Below are 20,796 nucleotides of genomic sequence, written 5' to 3' on the forward strand. Positions count from 1 at the left end.
ACTTTTTTTTTACAGCAATAAATTGATTTTTAATGTCAAATCACTCGTAGGCGGGTGGATTGCAAAAAAGGCAAAAATTTGCAAAAAACTACGCAGTAAGTATGTATCTCCATCAAATACTTAAGCTAGTGCTTAAATTAAATTATTACTCGATAGAAAATACATCAATATCCAAAAATATGAAGTTTGAAGTAATTAATCAACAATGTTGCTAATCAATATAGATCCACATCATATCAGAGATATTCAACTATTTTTGCACGTGAAATATTTCCAGCCCATCCACACTCGAAGGAGATGGTGGCTATAGAACAAACACATCATAACAGTGTTAAGAAGAATCTAGATTGAAAAGTAAAAAAAAATTACCTAAATCACGAGGCAAATAGTATATTATTCAATGAGCAATGAATGTGACCATTTTCATGAGAATGAATATTATTGATGTAAGCCAAAGGTGAGTATTGTGAATCATTCAAACGAGTAATGGCTATTTTTCGTTTAGAATACTGTACTGTTTCTGTAACTTATAAGAGAAGCGTTTTAAAATGAAATTTATTTATGAAAGATACTCCGACTCAAGAGTCAAACCATTAAATTTCATAACGGATAGTAAACTGAAAAAAACGTTTAAAATACTTTCTATTTTTGTTGTTTTATTCAATTCAAAATTGTTTGAAAATTGAGTGAATAAAAATAATTAAAAAAAAGTAGATGTGACCATCCACACTATCCCAGTTTTAATCACTAGTTTTAATCACTACTCCAAGAAGCTGGTCACAAATTTATGTGACTTAAAGCTGAACATTTTTTTGCAACATAACAAATTTCTAGTGGGGTTCACTCGTTTTCACTTTTCTGAGTCCACATTTTCATTCTCTTTATAAACTATATATTTCACAACGAACTGTCAGTTCATTGATCAAGTTTGACATTGGACCATATTTCAAAGTATGAAATTTTCAAGGCTTACTGGCCATTGAAAATAATTGAAAGATAAGTGTAAAGTTGTCATCCGAGGTCTAGAGATAATGAGTCATGAATCTGGTCAATTAAAATTGGTTTGAAGGTATGAGTTATAGATCATTTTGGCTAATTATTCAACCAGAAACTGTAAAATAATTTATGCTTTTTCCAATAGCCATAAAAATTATATTCAAATAAATAATTTTATGTTTGAAACTAATTAAACAATGTCGTGGAAATTCCATTGTCATTCTATAGAAATGTATTGCTACATGATCCAACAATTTGTTTAAGATATTTTATTTTTTATAAAAATGTAAATAATAATTATTAGAAACAGAACAATGAATAGTGTTGAAGTGGATGATTAATTGAAATTATAGCCATAGTAATTTCTGAAAATAGAATACTTGATTTTTTTACATTCATTTACATGATTGATAAATACTGAAACTATTATTATACATATAATACAAAAATGCAAACAGAAAGTATCTGAAGTTGACCAGAAATAGACAATTTAAGTAATTGTTTATACCACAGCTTGAACATTATTGAAAGATTTTTTTTAAATATCTGTTCAGTTAAATAAGAGTTAAATCAGACTAAAAACTTACAATGACCAATACTCTATCAGCATCCTCCACTTTACATTTGTATGAAGTAGCATACAAATACAAATGTGGTATCCAGTGAAAAATGAGTCGCAGTATCCCAATAGTCAGTAAGAAAAATATGTGGGTAACTATCAACTTAAATTTACTCTCTTTATAGCAAACCAGCTGCATTTCATCATCTTCACCTTTATTAAGGTACATTGTGAATTCATCTGTCTTTGGCCCTGAAAAAACAATAAAATAATACTACCCAATAATCTCAAAAATATATTTTACCCAGCATGCCGTAAAATCTATAATAGGTCTCTATTATTGCCTCCATAGTATACTATAAAGCTTAAAGAATTGACCGAGGTGAATAATTTGGATATAAATGATCAGTTTGCTTGAAAATGTTTGTTAAACTGGATGTTATCACAAGTTGGGTAATATCATAAATAAAAGTTTTTATGCAGATAGAGATATATAAACAAGCTACAATTTTAGCTTATTTTACGAATGATACTTACATATTACAGACTGAATTATCAGTCATAACAAACCTTTTAGATTCGATGACACGGTGCAGAGGCCTATTTCAAATAGTATGTAGTTTGGTAAGTTTTCAGAATTTATGATCATGGGTTAGTTATGTAGAATATAACTGTTTTAGTTTCAATGTAATATAGCACTATATTATAATATTAAATTATTATACACAGAGCATAGACTGATCGAAAAAGGTAAAGATATATAATATTAAATGAAGATGCTGACTTGAATCAACTGATATCAAATTTTCAAGGACTAGAACTTCAATAAGAAAATCCTTGGCTTAATTCTATTATATACCTAATGTAATTGAAGCTTTCTCTAAACTGAACCTTTTTTCAATTTTATTGAAAACACAAAGTTTAATAGTGGTTTCACTGCTTTCAGATAAGGATATAACCATTACAAAATGGTCAAATACTGACTCAACAAATAGTTAGACTTATAACGGAGATATTGGTAAGTTAATCACTGATTTTGTTTGTTTCTTGGGGACTGATGAATATTTTTACCATAAAAAGGTTAGTTTGAACAAATACATCAATTTCAATAAATTTGTCTCATGTGAGGCATGCATTACTGGTGAAATGCCATCCACTCATGTTAGCAAAATACAATTGAAAATTTAATCAAATAGACGGCAATCAGTAATCTCGAAACAATAAAAAAACTGTTAAATTTTTAATACAAAAATAAAATAGTAATTGTGATTCCAGTTTCATTTGAAAAAGCTAATGTTTGCCACTGATCAATCAAATTTAGCCAGTTTAGATCTTATGAGTGATAGCAAAAAGTCATTAGGTGTCACAGAAAGGTGTTCAATAACAACACGATAAACTAATCCTGAATTGGAATGCTTTCAAAAAATAATGTTTGGTTGAAATAACTTTGAAGTATTCATATGTATCTTGAAAAACTTCAAAACCAAAATAAAATGCAGGGAATCATGAGTGAAATGTGAGTTCTTTAGATATTTATTACAATGATGAATTGGACTAGAAATTGTACCTACTTGTACCATAGTCTGCAGTTTTTTGCCTGGCGTTTCGTCTACGACCGTGGTAGACATTATCAAGGAGGGTGGTGGGCTTGGCTTCGTTCCTATTGATGGGATTATGTGTCTTGATTTGTGTATGGGCAATTCTCTGTAACCTTTCAATGGCCCCTACAGATGCTGTCCGGACATAGTATTTTAGTATTTTCATAACAATATATTATTAAATTTTAAAAAAACATAATTTTTTTAGATCAAATATTTTTATATCAGAAACTATACACATTTTGTACTCAACCTACAATTGACTTAAGTTTAACCTACGATTGACTTAAGTTCAATTATTATTATTGTCAATAACTAAATGCTGTATAGTCTTTTCTGAAATACTACTAATAAAATTGAAGGGACTATATTTTTAGGTATGACAAATTTTTTTGTATCAAGATGGGTTATTTTTAACACCTCGACACGTGTTTCGATCACAAAGTGATCATCTTCAAGAGGAAGATTGAACCAATTTAATCATCTTCAAGAGTAAGATTAAACCAGTTTAATCTTCCTCTTGAAGATGATCACTTGGTGATCGAAATACGTGTCGAGTTGTTAAAAATAATGATTTGGTGTTGGGAAGAAACTCCAGTAATATTCATTACTACACCAAAGGTTCCAAACAGTGCATCCTAACAAAATACTCTTTCCTCTCAACTTGTTATTGTTCTAAATTCAACAGCACTATGAATTTTCAGTTTTATATTTAAATAAATAAGTACCTACTGTTTTTTGTGAAGCCGTACTGATTTAAGAAAAATTGGTGAGGACAGCCATGTACGAGTTTACAGAGAATAGCCTGTAAAATTTAGAACAGGTATCCAGATTTCATTTATGTTAACTTCTACTTCCTTTCAATTTAAATTTTCTATATTTTTTAATTTCCCTCGTTTCCCTATATATAGTGATTCTGAGTTTGGAGTAATTAAAACGTTCGTTGACAGGGCCCAACGCTTCTCTGAACCCGAAAATCTATATCACCTAAAGAATGTCTTCGAAGGGAATGGGTATAGCGGTCAATATGACCTAAGAGAGAGAACATCAAAATAAGTCCCAACATTGAAAACATTACGAATCAGATTGGTGGAATTCTGAAGAAACAGATTGAAACCAATATTCAGGTCAATGAGAACATTCAGAAGAGTTTAAGAAACTCAGGGAACTTCAAGCAACACCAGGGATATGCCGGATCCCATGTAGCTGCAGATTGGAACCACAAAAAAAGAGGTTTAAGAACCTGACTCTCTAATTATGAGAAAACTTGTCTCTCAGACAAACCGATAAATCAGCTGTATTATAACTTTAATAACTGAGAGTATATCATAATAACTGTCTAAGAATATATAGGGAGGAGATGGAAATTCAAAAACACAGAGACCACTTAAATCAAAGGAAAAGGGAACTGACATGAATAAAATCTGACTACCTGTTCTAAATTGCACACAAATCAGGTTATTCAATCCAGCAACTGGAACAAAACCATTTTGATAGTGACTTCCTGAGTCGTAGACAAAATGGTAAGAATGACAACCTGCAGACCACGGTCAACAAACACTGTAAAGAGCTAAAACACTTTTATATCCGGCCATAAAAGTTTACACTATTTGGAAGTTATTTGACAGAATATACAGCAATATATATTTTTTACTCATAAATTTCGAATGAATTCATAGTTGTTCAACATAAAATATGAATATACAACCTAATTTAAGACGGTTGATGTTTTCAATTGATAAGCTATAAATTTACCTCTAAGAAGATCCTCAATTTGTTCCTCATTTCTTTCAACATCAGCTCCTCCATGACTCACCGCACTTGAATATTCACGTTGCGAACTCATATTGGACTATTTATACTAACATACAATTATTTTTTAAATTAGATACACTCTTTGTATCGTGTGAAAGTCTAAACAAAAAACACACCTTTATTCAAGAATGTTTGCTACAATTAGAAAAAACAGCAGAACAGAAAAATTAATCCAGTCCTCACTGACAATGTATTTTCACTGATGCACTCTCCACCACTGATAACTCAATGTTTCTATATATTTTTTTTTCACAAAATGTCCAAATCTCAAGCTTCTTTCTCCTGAAGAACTCTTGCAATGCCTTCTCTGATCATTTGGATATCCATTATCACCTAAAATATATGTAATAATGATAAGTGGCTTATGTTACATCTCAAAAATTTGACTTGACTTTCAGAAAGTGCATCAAGCTTTCTCTTGTTAGTTTAGTTTAATAATTTAAGTGGCAGTTCACCAGACCTGGCATGGAGTAGAATATTGACAATTTTTTTAAATATTTCCCTTAAAACCAAGGATGTTGTGGATATGACCTTAAAACCAAGGATGTTATGGATATGAAATTTCAGATCTGGATACAGATATAGAAATAGGAATAAAATTATATCGGTTTCGGATATGTAATTATTTCGGATTATACGTTAGTTTCAGATAGTTTCGGTTACAGATGTTAGATTGAAATAAAATAAAAATAGCAACTAAAGACATGAACTTTAAATGTTCAAGCCCGTCTCGGATATACCTACACAGTAGGTTGAATGGACTGACGACTATCAGAAAACAACTACTTCCCTGGCTAATACCACGAACGACGTTGGATTATATCCTACAGGCGTCAGTGCAGGAATCTTCACAGAAAATTTCTTGCATATGCAATTGGCAATACAACTGAAAGAGTCGACCTTCAATTTTGGAACGGGCACACTTGCAGACCGGTTTCGGGCTCCTCAGCCACTCTTCAGTGCAAGATAGTGGCCATCATCGACCTAAAGTCAATGATATTCCATAATTGAAAATCGAAATTCTTTCAAAGTATTTCATTCCTCGTCATTAAGTTGGAGCGAACAACAAAAATGTAACTCCATCTAGTGGACGAGGTACTAACCCACTGCATATCCGAAATTTGCCCGATTCCTCTGAATAAGGAAGAAAATCTTTCTTATTAGTCAGTGGGCTATGCTTGAAGACAGGCAGTAAACAAATATAAAGAAATGAACTTTAAATGTTCAAGCCTATCTCGGTTATACCTACACAGTAGTGGAGTAATTGTTTTCTGATAGGCGTCAGTCCATTCAACCTACTGTGTAGGTATATCCGAACATTTAAAGTTCATTTCTTTAGATTTGTGTACTGCCTGTCTTCAAGCTGAATAGGTGTCAGCTCTGTGGTTCTTGCTAGTTATTTTGTTCCAGCAACAAAAGTTCATTGTACTTTTCACTGTGTTTTGATTTGAGATGAAGTTTCAGTAAAGTGCCACCTCCTTTCCGTGAAAAGTTTTTATCACACAGTTTACATTTTGCAGAATCTACATTAACTTAATTAAATGTTCAAATGAAACTCGAATTTGAACGCATTTTGTCAATATAAATTAATTAATTCAGTATGTAACACAAAACTTTTCCTTCAATGAATTGATTGATGTAGCCGTTACTATGTAGTAGGAGATCATCATGAAAAATGAGAAATGAAACTTTCTATGTTTTTTACCACTCTTATTTGTAACCATCGTTACTACAGTTTCGTCCTATATGGACATTTTCAAACTAATACAATAAGTTTCATTGTATGAGTTTGAAAACGACCATATAGGACGAAACTGCAATAACGATGGTAACAAATAAAAGTGATTTTTCCTTCATTTTATTGAATCGAGTACCTACGCCTGAATACAAAAATGACTAGTTATTGATGTTGATTATATACTTGAAACTGCGGATCACAGTGAAATACCAAAGTTGGAGTAGAACTTCAATAAACTTGAGAAATACAAAGTTACATATGACAGGCAAACTGTTGCAATTCAGTTCATCACGAAGTGAGAGGTGTCTGCCTGGACATGATGAAGCCATACCTTAATGAAAGATATCAAATTGTTGATATAGGAAATACCAAAAGTGAAAAAAAGAAAAATATTAAGAGGATTGCCACAAGGGTCAATATTGGGGCCACTTCTGTTTCTAATCTATATCAACGACCTGCCTCACGTGATGAACTCGTCAGACATAGAAACTATATTGTATGCAGATGATGCAACCTTGAGCAAAAAAATAGGTAAAATACATGATCCTCATATGATCCATAGTGACATATTAGAGAAAGCTCGATCATGGTTCACACCAAATGACTTGATTCTCAATGAACAAAAAACAGAAACTCTTAACTTTTGAAACAATTTGCTTAAATCGAGATAACAAAAATTCTACCAAATTTTTGGGAGTACAAATAGATTCCGACCTGAAATGGATAGATCATATAAATAGCATGTGTAGTAAACTTAGCAAGACAGTTTTTGTTATCAGAAGAATTAAAAAAAAAAGTAAATCAAAGTGCGGCACTTGCAACATATTCACTTTTTCATTCAGTCCTTAGGTATAATCAATTGGAATAATGCATCAAAGGTACATCTTAATAGAATATTTGTCATTCAAAAATCTGCAGTAAGAAGCATAATCTCTGCCAATTATGATGAAAAGTATCGATCAATATTGGCAAAACTTAATGACAGTATACTCAGTTATTGTCTATGAAAACCTGCTTCTTGTTCAACAAAACTTGATGAATAAATTTGCTCACAAGGATATACACCAACATGATACAAGAAATAAATCAAACCTTGTTCCTACAGCTCATATAGGAATTAAGCTATACAATGCCTCATCTGTCGAATTTCGTAACTTGCCGTTCAGAAGATTCAAAAACTTATTGAAGAAAATATTAACCAAACATCCTTTATATGAAATTGATCAATTTTTCGAAGTTATTCAAGAAGAAAGAGACACTTTTGTGGTCACCTCCCGAACTTTTACTCAACTTTGATTATATATAATATGTTAGATATGTGATTTATAATTTGTAAAGGTCATGGCTTTACATTTTAGTCAATTTTTATACGATTGGAATTTTGTCTTGTTAACTTGTATTTTTTTGTAACTCTAATTTATCTACAAGCATCTTTTAGAAACTATATTGACGAATCTTATCCTCTCAAACCTATTTTAGAAAATGTATTGACGTGTCTAAAAACTGTGTGTATCTTGAGACTAATAAAATTAATATTATTATTATAACAGTTATGGATGAGGTTATGTTATGACTAGAAATAACAAACTATGCACGATTCAGGTGGCGCGCGAGTGGTGAATCGAAAACCTATTGTAACATGTTTTAATTAGATTCCGCCCTTATTCGAAAATATCCGAAACGTTTGTACCTGATAAGGTTATATTTTTATTTTGGATATCCGATAGTTTCAGTTACGGAGCTCCATAACATCCCTGCTTAAAACGCAAGTATTTCGTAGACTGATGGCAAATCTGAAGTAAATTTTATAGGTCGGATCTACTTTCAGAGTTACTCCCCTTCAAAGTTCAAAATAACTGTTTCAAGATCTCAGTTTTAGCAGTAAAAATTTGTATAATGGCATCCTTATTTCTACTCTGAGCATTAATTCATTTGTCATTCAGTTTTTTTAATACAACTTATTTGTTTTTCACAAAACTATATGTTGAAAATACAATTGAAAATTACCTTTTACATTTTCTGAGAATTCCTTGTGATTTAGTAATTCAGAGTGATATCATCATTCAATAAAACAATTAATCTTGAGAAAATATCCTTTTTTGGTTATACAATTGTTTCAAAGAGTGTGTATGTAGATCATTGACTGATTTTTTATATTATGAATATTATTAATAATAAGAAATAACTATGTTTCCCTATGGACATTCAGTTAAATAGATTTTTTTTCAGAATGTGTACATAATCCTTTAAATGGAAACTGAAACAGATATTCATTGGAGACACCACTTACTTTTACCCTCAAACTGTGACCAATATTTCAGATAAAAACACTCGTCAGACACAGTTGGGATTCATGCAAATCTTGATTCTCTTTGAATATTTGATGAGGAGTTCGATTTGAAATTAAAAGTGATTCTTGTAAGATATATTTTGAAAATTCACTCACTTTTAATTGCATTTAGCACTCATTTGACAATAACTTTTTTATATATTTTTATTGACTGAATTTCTTGAAAATAATTATGTGATTCAAATACTTTATATTACTTGAATTTTCATCTTGTTTTTATACTACTTTAGTTTTCTGATCCTATATTGATACATATTACACGAAGTTTTATTCATTTCCTCAAAATTTCAGCATTCTCACATATATTATACTCTACTATACATTTTGGATTGACCCATCCGAGTTATATGAAGTATTAGGACCCTCGTTTATTTTGGATATTTGTAGTTCAAGTTTTTTGATGCTGTAGATGGTGTCTTCGCAAGGGGGAGTTGTCATCATCAATTGTAGAAGTGAACAATGGCAATGACCCATCTTGTTTACTAGAATAGATCAAAACAACTAATTTTTTTCTAGTATTTCATAGACTCAACCTATGCCTCTAGTACTTCACACAAGTAGTTGCAAAAAAAATGCATTATTGGGGATGATACCTACACTATGAATTGAAAGCGGTTTTTTTAACTGACATCTTCTATAAATGAGAGCAGAAAACCTTTTGTGGAGAATTACAAGATGAAATGAAAATATTTTGTATATTTTTTCACTATATTTTTCACAGTTCTGAAGATATTTCAGTTGTTATTACATGAGGCAAATATTCAATTTCATGTGTCAAAAATTTAATGGCACACTATTGCTACCTCGATAACAGTAACATATATTAATGTTGACACAAATCAATAATAACAAAATATTAGATTTTTTTATTTAAATAAAAATATCCTATTTCATTGTATTCTTCTTTTTTTCTTTCACTTTTTTCTAGTCACTTTTGTGACTTTTGTAACTTTTCAATTACCCATTTTGGTTACTAGCGAACAATAACTGAAATTTATTGTTCTCCTGACAAGAAAAATCATGTTAAAAATTGACTTGGCTTGGATTGTTTTAGTCTTGTTGGAAAACCCACGTGATTGTGATGTTTCTTTTTGTTAAAAGTACTTAACTTTTTTAGAAAAAAATTGAAATATTGTGAGCAAAGAAATTTTTGAATTCATTTCATTCAAGCAAGTATTTGATATTATATAAGTATTACATAGTGTGCTATTAAATTATCCCCACAATTTATATCTAGATGATGACAGAAATTCAACCATGAATAGCTTTTGTTTCCATATGAATGATAAATCTGGAAAGTTGAAACTTGGGCAAGCTAAGGTCTTACCTTTCAAAGTGCGATTCCTAGCAAGTATCAAATGATACCAAGTGAATATCTATTGAACCAGAGTAAGGGTCGATTCCACATTCACAATAGCAGTGCTCGAATGAGTAGAACCAACCAGGCATCCATTATGAAATAAGAAGCAACATTTTGTGCTTGTATCACAAAATAACAATGGGCTTCTCTACAGAACCGTCCACATTTCCAGAAGAAGGAAAATAAAAAACTTAACGAATTGTGGTAGTTGAACTTGATAGATAATTCATTTCCACAGAATATATATATATATATATATATATATATATATATATATATATATATATATAAACATACTTATATGATCAATACAGAAAATGTTTGTATGAGAAATGCGTCAATAATAAAGGAAAATTATCACAACAATCCGAAGGCTTGAAGTAACAGTAACTTCAATATTTCTTAAATCCTTCGAAAGACTATTGAAAAATTTAAAAAAACTGTAAATGGTATTATGTTCATAAACGAATTTTGCATGGGATAAAAAAAATTGTTTTTATTTCTTGTTCAGTAGACTTGGTTGTTAGGGTGTATTTCCAAATGATCTTTTGGAATGTTTAGAATCAATAGATGCAAGAATTCTGGTAATTAAAATAGATCTTAAAAGTAGGTAAAATGATGGCTCAGGTAAAAATTGTTTTCATTATTCTCCAGTTTTATGAGTTTTCTTAGAAAGGTAAATAGTTTAGATAATGAAGTGAAGTCTGAAGATGCTATTGTGTAGCGAAACACGTGTCATGGTTTTGAAACTTTCAAGTGGAAATCTCACATTAGTCTGTTTATTTTTAATACGTCCAAATGATCTGGTTAATACTATAAATCTTGAAAATTCCCCTACGAGAAATCCTGCAGGTCCTATGGAATGCCGTCCTAAATAATTATTCCAAAATGCATAGTATACTGTTATTAAAACCTCATCCTGGTACAACAAAGATTGTCTGACGTGTCCAATTCAATATATTGTTAGTCTAAACGCTCCAAAATCTCACTGTCCTGTTACAAGAATTTTTTTACCTGCCAAAATTGATGAAAGGTGGTGTCTCCAAGCTATTACTGATTTCAACATTATGCAGTCAGATGTTCCCTCCTTTAAGTATGTCAGGCAAGTTAGCGCGTTAATGAAAGATTAGCAGCATAACTTATGATGTGAGCTTCATTTGTGTCCAAGTTATTCTTGTAAAAATCATTGATGAATATAATAAATAGTATTGGACCAAGTATACTGCTTATACTGTTCATTGCTTGTTACAATTGCCAATAAAAAATAATAATCTTGTGGCATAATTGTGAAGAGTAGAAGTAGTTTAAAAATGTCAGCAGAGGTTAATTTGCTGAAATAGATATGTGTGTGTATGAGTTGTTTAATATGTAAGCCATTCAAATAATCAATTATTTGACATTTTCAATCCATGAAGGGGAGGTACTTCTGAAAAAAGTTCCGACAGATAAATTTGGAAAAAATTATGGTCAATAAACTATAATATGTATGTTGCAAGTGATACAAACGAGTGTGCAGACTGGTCAGCAGAATGTACTCTTCTAACAAAACGTAATTACTTACTTGCCCAGAATATTAAAAATTACCAATTATTTGGTAAAAAACAAAGATATTTTTAGAAAAGTCAACAAAGAGATGGCATTGAAATTATTCATATGAGTATATCTTAGATTCATTATTGAATGAGAAGTGTATAGATTGTAATGAGTCGGAAGGTTTATCGGCTCCTCAGTTTTTCGATCTCTTATACAAAGAAGTGTAAATGAGGTACTATATTCAATTTATAATAGAAATTGCATACTTACTTCATAAATTCAATTTAATCAGCCTGGTGTAAAATGATATCAAGTAAACGTCATATATCCATGATACAAGCTTTTCCAAAGCATATGTCAGTCACCAGGATCATTCTTAGCTCGATAACCAATGCTTGAGGTAACAAAGGCAGATTCAATATTGTGCATCTTATTTGTACAGATTCCGTTGATGTTGTCCAAATTTATAACACAAAACACTTTGATATATGGATTATAATCACTAGTATGCATAATAATTGAATAAGAGCACAATATGTGGCAAAAGAAGGTCTCCAATGATTTTTAATAACCTGAGAAACTCTTAGAAATACGTGTCAGATTTGCTAATATACAAGAATGCGTCACTGGCACTTGAATATCTCTTCTGATAAAAAATATCCAACGTCATAAAAATACGGAGAACTTCGGAAATCAATTGGAAAATTGGTTTCTATTTTCAGTCTTAGGACTTCTAATTAACTGATATAAAATTAACATTTTGTAAATCTTCATTTTGAAGCTGAGGATAACAGAAATTTCCTGGATATATTACTGGTATAATCCAGTTGCCACACTCTTCAACTTCCACTTTTTTTTAGACAATCACTTTTATATTCAGACTTTTAAACGAATTTTAGAAGGGCGCATCGATTTAAAACCGAATTACTAATAAAATTTTGCAATAAAGAACCACCAAATAACTTTAAAATACAAATCACACCCTGAATAACTACCACAAGGAACTGAAAGATGACAAATTCGCAAGCAAGTTTGCCAAAATGGAATATGAGTAATACGACCATTAACGACTAGCGGCAAGCAATGAAAGTGTCATATCAATATCACAGAATGGTGAACATTCAGAAAGGACACTCGAGGGCAGAGCCGTTCATTTAAGAAAACTAATAGATATCCAGCAACTCGTGACCTTAAAAAAAAGAAACGTTATTGACACTTTCATGCTTGTTATCAAGTGAAGTGACTTGAATATTTTGAGAAAAAGGTGAGACTCTCCAACAAAGTAGTGAATATTCATACGTATTTGAATTAAATATACTTGTACTTGGGTTACATTTGAATTGTTTCATTGATTTTTTGAGAAAATGAATGATGACATAATATTAGTTTTGCGTTGGACTGGATTCATTGATATGAGGTTATTCATTTTAGTATTTATGTAGAGATGGAATCATCAAGAATTTTCATCTCTTTTTTTTTGAGGTCATTGAAGTTGAATATCTCCATTTCATTGACTTCCGCCCTTTTGCGCATAAGTCACGGCTCAGTGGTGCCGACATCAAAGGGGCAGATCGGATTCAGAGAATCAAACAAATGGTATGAGTAATCTTTTTTTTCTGTGGTCAGAATTTCTATCCGGAACAATCTCTGTCACTTTTCTGCTTCAACAGCGAGCAATTTTCCCTAAGAAGATGGCGACCTCTTTGTGCGAGGAAAGTACTCTTCAATTTTTCCGCAGTTAGGTGAAACTTCTGATTATTTACTCTTCTGTGTCAATATGCACTTCCTCTCAGAGTTGCCAACAGCAAAAAGTCAGACAAAAATATCCCTCAACAGTGAAAAAAATCATATTTCAATGGTTACATTATAGTATGAAGAATCTTTATACTATAGTTACATTTAAGATGCATAGAAACCCTGGTGATTCTAACTTCCTATTTGATTTGTCAAAATTCTCAACGCGAGAAATGAGATTGGCCCAACTTTGTACACATGTTGATAGATGGCGCAAGAATCAAAATCTGTCGCGAGTATTTCATTCAGATCTTTATTTTATAGATCATATATACATATATCTATACTAATATAAATGTGAAAGTTTGTGAGTATGGGGATTCAGATGAAACTTCACATAAATACAGCTTATACATCAGAATAACATGTAGGCTATAATTTACAAAGGTTTTGTGTAATTTTGGTCATAATATAACGACAAGTAATAAGTAAGTCGGAAAAATTCTTGCTCCCTGAGAGCTATCTTGGCGTGCGCTGCCTATACCGTTGGAGTTACATGAAGATAACGTACCGTAAGATTGTCTATATTAAATAGTTCTAGATAAAAGTCCGCGATAGCATATATGTGGTAACCACTATATGCAAAATACTAAGCAAAAATTAAATACAATTAAATTCGATATTTTTTTTGCAATGCACATTTTAGAATATCTGTCATATTCTTATAAAAATTGATACACTTGTCGTTTTAAGTATTTAATATAGATAAACGTTGTCTTTTAGACTAAGTAATTTGTACGAATCGTTTAAAGTTATATCGATAAGATTAACTTTAAACTTTACGCAAGGCAGTAAGCCATTACGCGTCGCGTCTATTGTAAGACGACGGGGGACGATGCGCGGGGGTAAATAAGGGGCGGTCTGAGCAATGAAGCGCCATCGCCGAGAACGCACTTCGAAAGCGGGCAGTCGCGTGAGGGCAGACGTTGTGGACGGATGGGTTATTAGTTTTGCAAATTTATTTATAGGTAACATAATTCGATTCTCAAAGCAATTCATTACTTAGTGCAGTTGGCATATTTCTTTGGTTAGTATATTTTTAAAGTAAAAATATAAATTACTAGCTGTTTCCCACTCTTATAATAACGTACAACCTGAACTACTGAACGTAGAATCTTGAAATATCCAGGTAGGTTCTTTGTATAGCGTAAATGAGCATCAAGAAAGGGAATCAGGAATTTCCACCCCCAAGGGGAAAAATAGGGGTTCAAAGATTGTATTGAATTTCGCCAATTTTGAAGTTGGAAACCTAAAGTTTTGGGTTATTAAAAAAATATTGTAACTGTTCAAAATGGTTTGTCACAAAACATAATTCTACGCGGGAAAATTCATGGACGAAGCTCTACCTCATTATCTGTCATCAGTAGGTACGGCATAGTCAAGTGCAAGGATAGGCAACACTTGGTTGCAGAAACAACACAAATGTACCTACGGAGTCATCACCATAAGCCAGCCGCACTTTGTGTGTTAGAGATATCACTAAAGTCACCACGAGGCAACTTCAGCTACTTGCTTGACATCCGGGTCCAGTATTCGTTATAGATGATAATTTCGAGTGTATTTGATGTAATCGGAAGCAAAAAAAAATCATGAACATATAACCCACAGACTTAAAATTGCTTGGTCATCATTGAAACTCATATATCCCCATAGATAATATTTGGATGTAGATGTCAAGAAAATGCTATGTGATTCATTAGTTTTATCTCAGTTCAACCACTGTGACACTGTTTATTATTCATGTTTAGACAAGAACGACAGGTGTCGCATACAAAAAGTTAAAAACTCTTGTATCAGGTTGATATTTGGATTTGGTATCAGAAGAAGTTCCAGAATTTCACATAAATTAGCAGATTTGAAGTGGTTGAATATGTTCAATCGTAGACGTTTTCATGCACCATGCATATTCGTTAAAATATTCAAATATAGGAATCCTCCCTACTTATATGAACATTTGTCTTATAGAACAGATATCCATAACCTAAATTTGCGTAAAAAGACAGTGCTAAACATTCCTGTACATAAAAAGGAAATGTTCAAACGATCTTTGTCCTGTAATATTTCCTCCACAATGAATTATCTCCATAAATGGAAAAAACAATTGTTTTAACATGTCAGAAACTGTTTTCAAAAGTAGGTTTAAACAGCATCTGTTCAGCATTCAGAATAACTAAGTCCGCGGCGAGAATCCTGAAAAAGGTTTTAGCTATTCATATATCTATATCTTTATATTACATTCTCTTTTCTTTTTTTTTTCTTCCTTTCTTCTTTTCTTCTCTTCAAGCCCCCATTTATTTATTTTTATACATTTTCGGCATTGGTGGCAGAGCAGATCGATCCGAATTGCATTTGCAACCAAATACAAAGTGTTTTCATTTTTCTTTCTCTCATATTTTGTTTTTTTTGTTATTTTTGATTGGCAATAAACTCATTATTATTATTATTATTATTAAACTCTCAAAAAATAGATGCAAACCGCAGACACCTGTTACTTGTTGCTTCTGCAACCAAGTGTTGCCTAACCTTGCACTTGACTTAACCATACTGATAACAGCTAATAAGCTAGAAACACGTGTCTGCGGTTTGCATATATTTTTAAGTGCTTCGTCCATGAATTTTCCCTGGCATCAGTGATATAGTGACTTAGAGATAAAAAAATACTTTGCGAGTTTATTGTTGGTTTATGAATTTTCCTGGAGTTTCTTTGGTGCACATTTGCATCATTAATAAGTGTTTCACAGTTCGTTCATTCTTTTTATACTAAAGAGTGTATTAATAGTTTGTAATGTAATACCGAAAAGAAAGAAGTATCATTGATAGATTGCACATCATATTATATATAGCGCTATATCGACTGTCAGTTCAAAACATTTTGAGAAATAAATTTAGACCTCACAAAGTCACACAAGTCCACCATTTGCGTTCAACGGACGAACGGACTATGATATAGGAGAAAAATATTTTGTATATGGCTATTCAGACGACATCGTCAGAATAATGAAATCTCCAATAAAATGTTATGGTATGATGAGAGTAGACTCACAAATAACGGATGGTTTAACAGAAATACTCATTATCACTGGCGACAAGGAAATTCCTTCCTAGATAAAGCTACAAATTTCCAAGAGAAATTTCGAGTTGTTCGGCTTTGTGTGCTAGACACCAAGATTATAGGTTCCTAATTTTTCAGTATTTCTTTGACGCGGAAATCATATTTGAAATTCTTGTCGGGAACTTTAGTTGAATTGTAGGAAAATTTTCTTCTGAATAATCCGAGAAAAAATCTACAGCATGGTGAAGCTCCGCCACATCGCAAAACTATTTGCAGAGATTTTCTCGATACGACTATGCCAGGACGATGGAAAGGAAACAATGGTCCTATTAAACGGCCACCACTTTCACCTGACCTGACCCTTCTGGACTAGTAATTGTGGAGCTTCACTAAAGACAAGGTATTCGACGGCTCAACTTTTGTCAATATTGGCGAATTGAAAGAAATAATGACGAGGGGTCGTATGGCTATAACTCCACATATGCTGGGAAATTGACATAAAAATACTATTGCAAGAGCGAATATGTGATTTGATTTGAACTTTCAATGATATATCCTGAACGACGTAGGTGATTAGGAATTATTAGAAATTATTTTTTTTGTTTGTTTCTTGGTAACGTGTTTTTCCGATATTTGTCTCTACTTTTTTGAGGTAGCACTGACCGGGAATTATATGATCATACGGTGATGAGGAAAACGTCAAGGAACACATACATTGTAAAACATAGATGAATTCGTTAATACGGTGGATAGAAAAATCGTTAAAAAAACTAGAGGTCGGTATTTTGAAAAATGAAGTTGATGAAGTAGAAATTGGTTTAAATCAGATTATAACAAATATAAAACAGTATTGGTAGTTTGTCTGCTTTTTTATATCGCTCGAAATGGAAGGGATAGAGCCAAAAAAACTAAATTCGACAATTCTGAATTTTGGCGAATATTTCGAAAACAACCACTGATATTCTCGATCTGAAAATATTTTATATAAAAGTTACTACAGTATTGTACACCTTGAAAATGTCTACAAAAAAGTCGGTGATGGTAAATGTCTATCTCTTAGGAATGAAACACAATAACCATTTTTTATCATCGAGAAATAATGGCTTATTTACGAAGCGATTTTGAGCAATACAGCATTAATCTTTATCCAATTAAGTACCTTAAATATATTGTGCATTTAATATAGATCAATATGGCCCCTCACAGCTTGCCTGTGCCTATAAATAGCGCGTCGAAGGCCGTGCTTCGCCCTATATTTTCAATGAGCAGCGATCCTACACGTCTATTCAGCATCAGCTTTGCACCCGTACTGAGCTGGGGCGGGTCCCTAGTTGCAAAATAATCTAATACAAGCATATGTGAAGAAAGTTTTGAAAATTTCTTCCAAAAAGAAATATATAGTAAAAATATACATTTTATTATTTGTGGAAGGTAGTATTGAAATAAGAAATACTAGGATCTTCTCTCGACGCTGTATCTTCATCAGCATAATACTTCCTGTGAAAGCGTTTATAGCAGGGGTCGGCAAGTAGTTTTGGGTGGGGTCCGGATACTGTGGGAAAAATTTAACGAGGTCCAGAAAAAACAACGGATAATAATTGGGTGCTACCTATGTATTATTTTGGTTACAAATCAAATTCTGAATTATAAAACACAAGACTTAAAATTAATGTGAGACACTACACCGAGCCAGTTTTTTTTAGTTTGGTTCTCGATAGGAACAGCAAATTCAAGTGTGACTTCTAGGTGGACGTCCGTTAATCTCGAACAATTTCAAAAAATGCATTTTTGAGAAAGATGTTTTACGTATGTATGTTGAGCCAAACATAGTGGCCAAATTTATAGCCAGTTTCTTGCAATTTTCATGTTTGGCCCAAAATTGTTCAGTGGATACTGTTATATACATTTGCAAAAGACACATCTTCTTGCAAATCAATTATCTCTATTTGAACTGATGGCTTTAACAGTTTCAACAACTTGGCAGCTACATCTGTCCATTCTGCTGCAACATCAACTAATTCTCACAAATACACCCAGACTAGATAGGAAACTAATAAAACCATATTAGATGTAGGTACTTGTAAAACAGGTTAACTGGGCAAAACTTATTAAAGGAAAATAAGTACTCAGTTGAATTATGTGTGACTCAAAAATATTATTTTAATTAATAAAGGTATAGTATACCTTATCTATGTATTAATTTATACTTCGTATACAACAGGTCCGCCTGTTACTGACCGTTGGGCTATAGATGAGACACGTTCTCAACCTCCCTTTGATATTGTACACTAACAATGTTGCTTGTTCAACTGTCTAGTTCGAAATTTTCTTTCAAGTTTCTAAGAAGCTGCTATTCATTTCAACATTATTTTTCGATAACGCAGGCAGTGTCTTGTCTCCTGGCAATGGCGGAAACGTATGATTCTGGCCAGGGCCGTAGCGAAAAGAAATAACGGGAGGGGGGGAGGAAATCCAAATTTTCCCAACCTCAATAGCAAGCAAAATTTCCCAACTTTCGAAAAAATTAAAGCCGAGGGATTAGTTACTACTATGATATATTGATTTTCTTACCTAGCTATCCAAAGATTGGCTGAATGCTTATGTCCGTTAGGGTATGCACAAACAAAAATAAATTTTGGTAATTATAAAAATAATAATGGGAATTATTCTACTTTGGACCAAGGTCCTTGGTCTCCCACCATATCCACCATGTATAGGAATATTCAATACAAATGAAAGGAAACAACACTTGAATAATATTGTGCTTATTGTTTTCTACTATTATTTTTCTATTTTCACGGCCCGAAATTTCACAACTTTTCCAAGTCGAAAAAACAGCGAAAAGTTGGGAATTTTGTAAAATTGTCACTTCAAAATTTGTGGACTGTTCAGGACTGTTCTCTTACTTGGGAGAAATTAAACTTTTTTGAAGTTTTCAAACAACTTAGAATTTCAAAGTATGGGATCTCCAAGTTATGCATGTTGGGAAATCCCAAACTTCTCCCGGTTCTTTTCCTTTTCTTATTACCTCTCCCTTTTTTTTTCTCTCATTTTTATTTTTTTGATTTTTATTCCTTTTTTTTCTATTATTTTTTTCTATCTTCACGGCCCAAAATTTTCCAACTTTTTCCCAAGTCGAAAAAGCAGTGGGGGAGGCTCCCCCCATCCCCCCCCCCATGGCGACGGCCCTGATTCTGGCATATTCACCTTCACCATATACTGAAAACTCGATAAGTACAATCATCTTCCCTTTGATACTTCGATAACTGAAAAATATCGTTCTGTATAAATAATATTGAAAACTCAAACCACGGCTCACATTTATCACTTATTGTTTATTTTTCACGATTCAGTATCATTGGACAATTAATTCAACCAATCACATGGCAGTACTTACTATATGAAGAGCCGTATGTTTGAAATACAAACGGAATAAAAAAAAGTGTTTTTCGTATAATTCAGCGTTCATTTAAAAGTATTTGTTCCGAAAATATTTTTCTTTCGTGTAATTTAATGTTTATATGAAAATAGCTTCCTCTTCCAGTTTGGTCTGAAAGTTACTTCTTTGCAAGATCTATACATCTTTGTATAGAGTCAATTTTTTTAAATTGATGACTTCCTTCCTTTCTTTGAAAGATTCCCACATTTTTTGTATGAAGATGGAAAAGTAGAAAGCCATAAACTTTCTTTCCTATAAACTATACTTTCCTAAAAATATACGTCAATCGAAAATAATGACATTCCGCAACCCCTCCTACATATATATAACTCTGGATCTTCTTATCATATTTAACATCTGGAAGGAGTCCAAGTGATCACATCAGGGATATTCTATGCATCTTGGGTACATTTAATAGAGATGGAACAATATATATAATCGGATTTTTCAAAAAAAATTCATTTCAAGGGCGGAACATAACTTTAAATTAACTGTGATTCTTTATTGAACGCAATGTTAATTATTACACGAGTTATGTCCTTTGGTTTCTTCGATCATGAGT

General features: G+C 32.2%; 2 protein-coding genes and 1 long non-coding RNA gene across 7 annotated transcripts in view; 1 reads left to right on the forward strand and 2 right to left on the reverse strand.

Annotated features, from left to right (window-relative positions):
• The window catches only part of LOC111514832 (polyamine-transporting ATPase 13A3), a 53,336-nt gene that overhangs the window by 29,372 nt on the left and 3,168 nt on the right, over positions 1 to 20,796 (reverse strand). Inside the window, exons 1-4 of one of the 5 annotated variants that reach the window (XM_074184519.1) lie at positions 12,220 to 13,041; positions 4,909 to 5,301; positions 3,127 to 3,288; positions 1,584 to 1,807 (exon numbers count right to left, since the gene is read on the reverse strand). In XM_074184519.1, the coding sequence (XP_074040620.1) occupies positions 1,584 to 1,807; positions 3,127 to 3,288; positions 4,909 to 4,999 (477 nt within the window). In that variant the 5' untranslated portion in view covers positions 5,000 to 5,301; positions 12,220 to 13,041. Of the gene's footprint in view, positions 1 to 1,583; positions 1,808 to 1,859; positions 1,986 to 3,126; positions 3,289 to 4,908; positions 5,302 to 12,219; positions 13,042 to 20,796 lie in introns of those variants that run through there. The other 4 variants (XM_074184521.1, XM_074184520.1, XM_074184522.1 and 1 more) reach the window with 4 other exon arrangements.
• Positions 2,031 to 20,796, forward strand: part of LOC111505133 (uncharacterized) — a 67,917-nt gene continuing 49,151 nt past the window's right edge. Inside the window, exons 1-2 of the mRNA XM_074184529.1 lie at positions 2,031 to 2,179; positions 2,502 to 2,573. The gene's annotated coding sequence lies outside the window, so the exon portion shown is untranslated. The remainder of the gene's footprint in view (positions 2,180 to 2,501; positions 2,574 to 20,796) is intronic.
• Positions 5,279 to 10,675, reverse strand: LOC141486477 (uncharacterized). The gene is made up of 2 exons (XR_012467865.1): positions 9,654 to 10,675; positions 5,279 to 9,538 (listed from the first exon to the last, which is right to left on the reverse strand). It is a non-coding gene; the product is annotated as an uncharacterized lncRNA (long non-coding RNA).

Source organism: Leptinotarsa decemlineata, unplaced genomic scaffold (genome assembly GCF_025532065.1).
Source record: "Leptinotarsa decemlineata unplaced genomic scaffold, Ldec_3_MD MMD2_tig00026354_RagTag_RagTag, whole genome shotgun sequence".
NCBI classification, from domain to species: domain Eukaryota; kingdom Metazoa; phylum Arthropoda; class Insecta; order Coleoptera; family Chrysomelidae; genus Leptinotarsa; species Leptinotarsa decemlineata.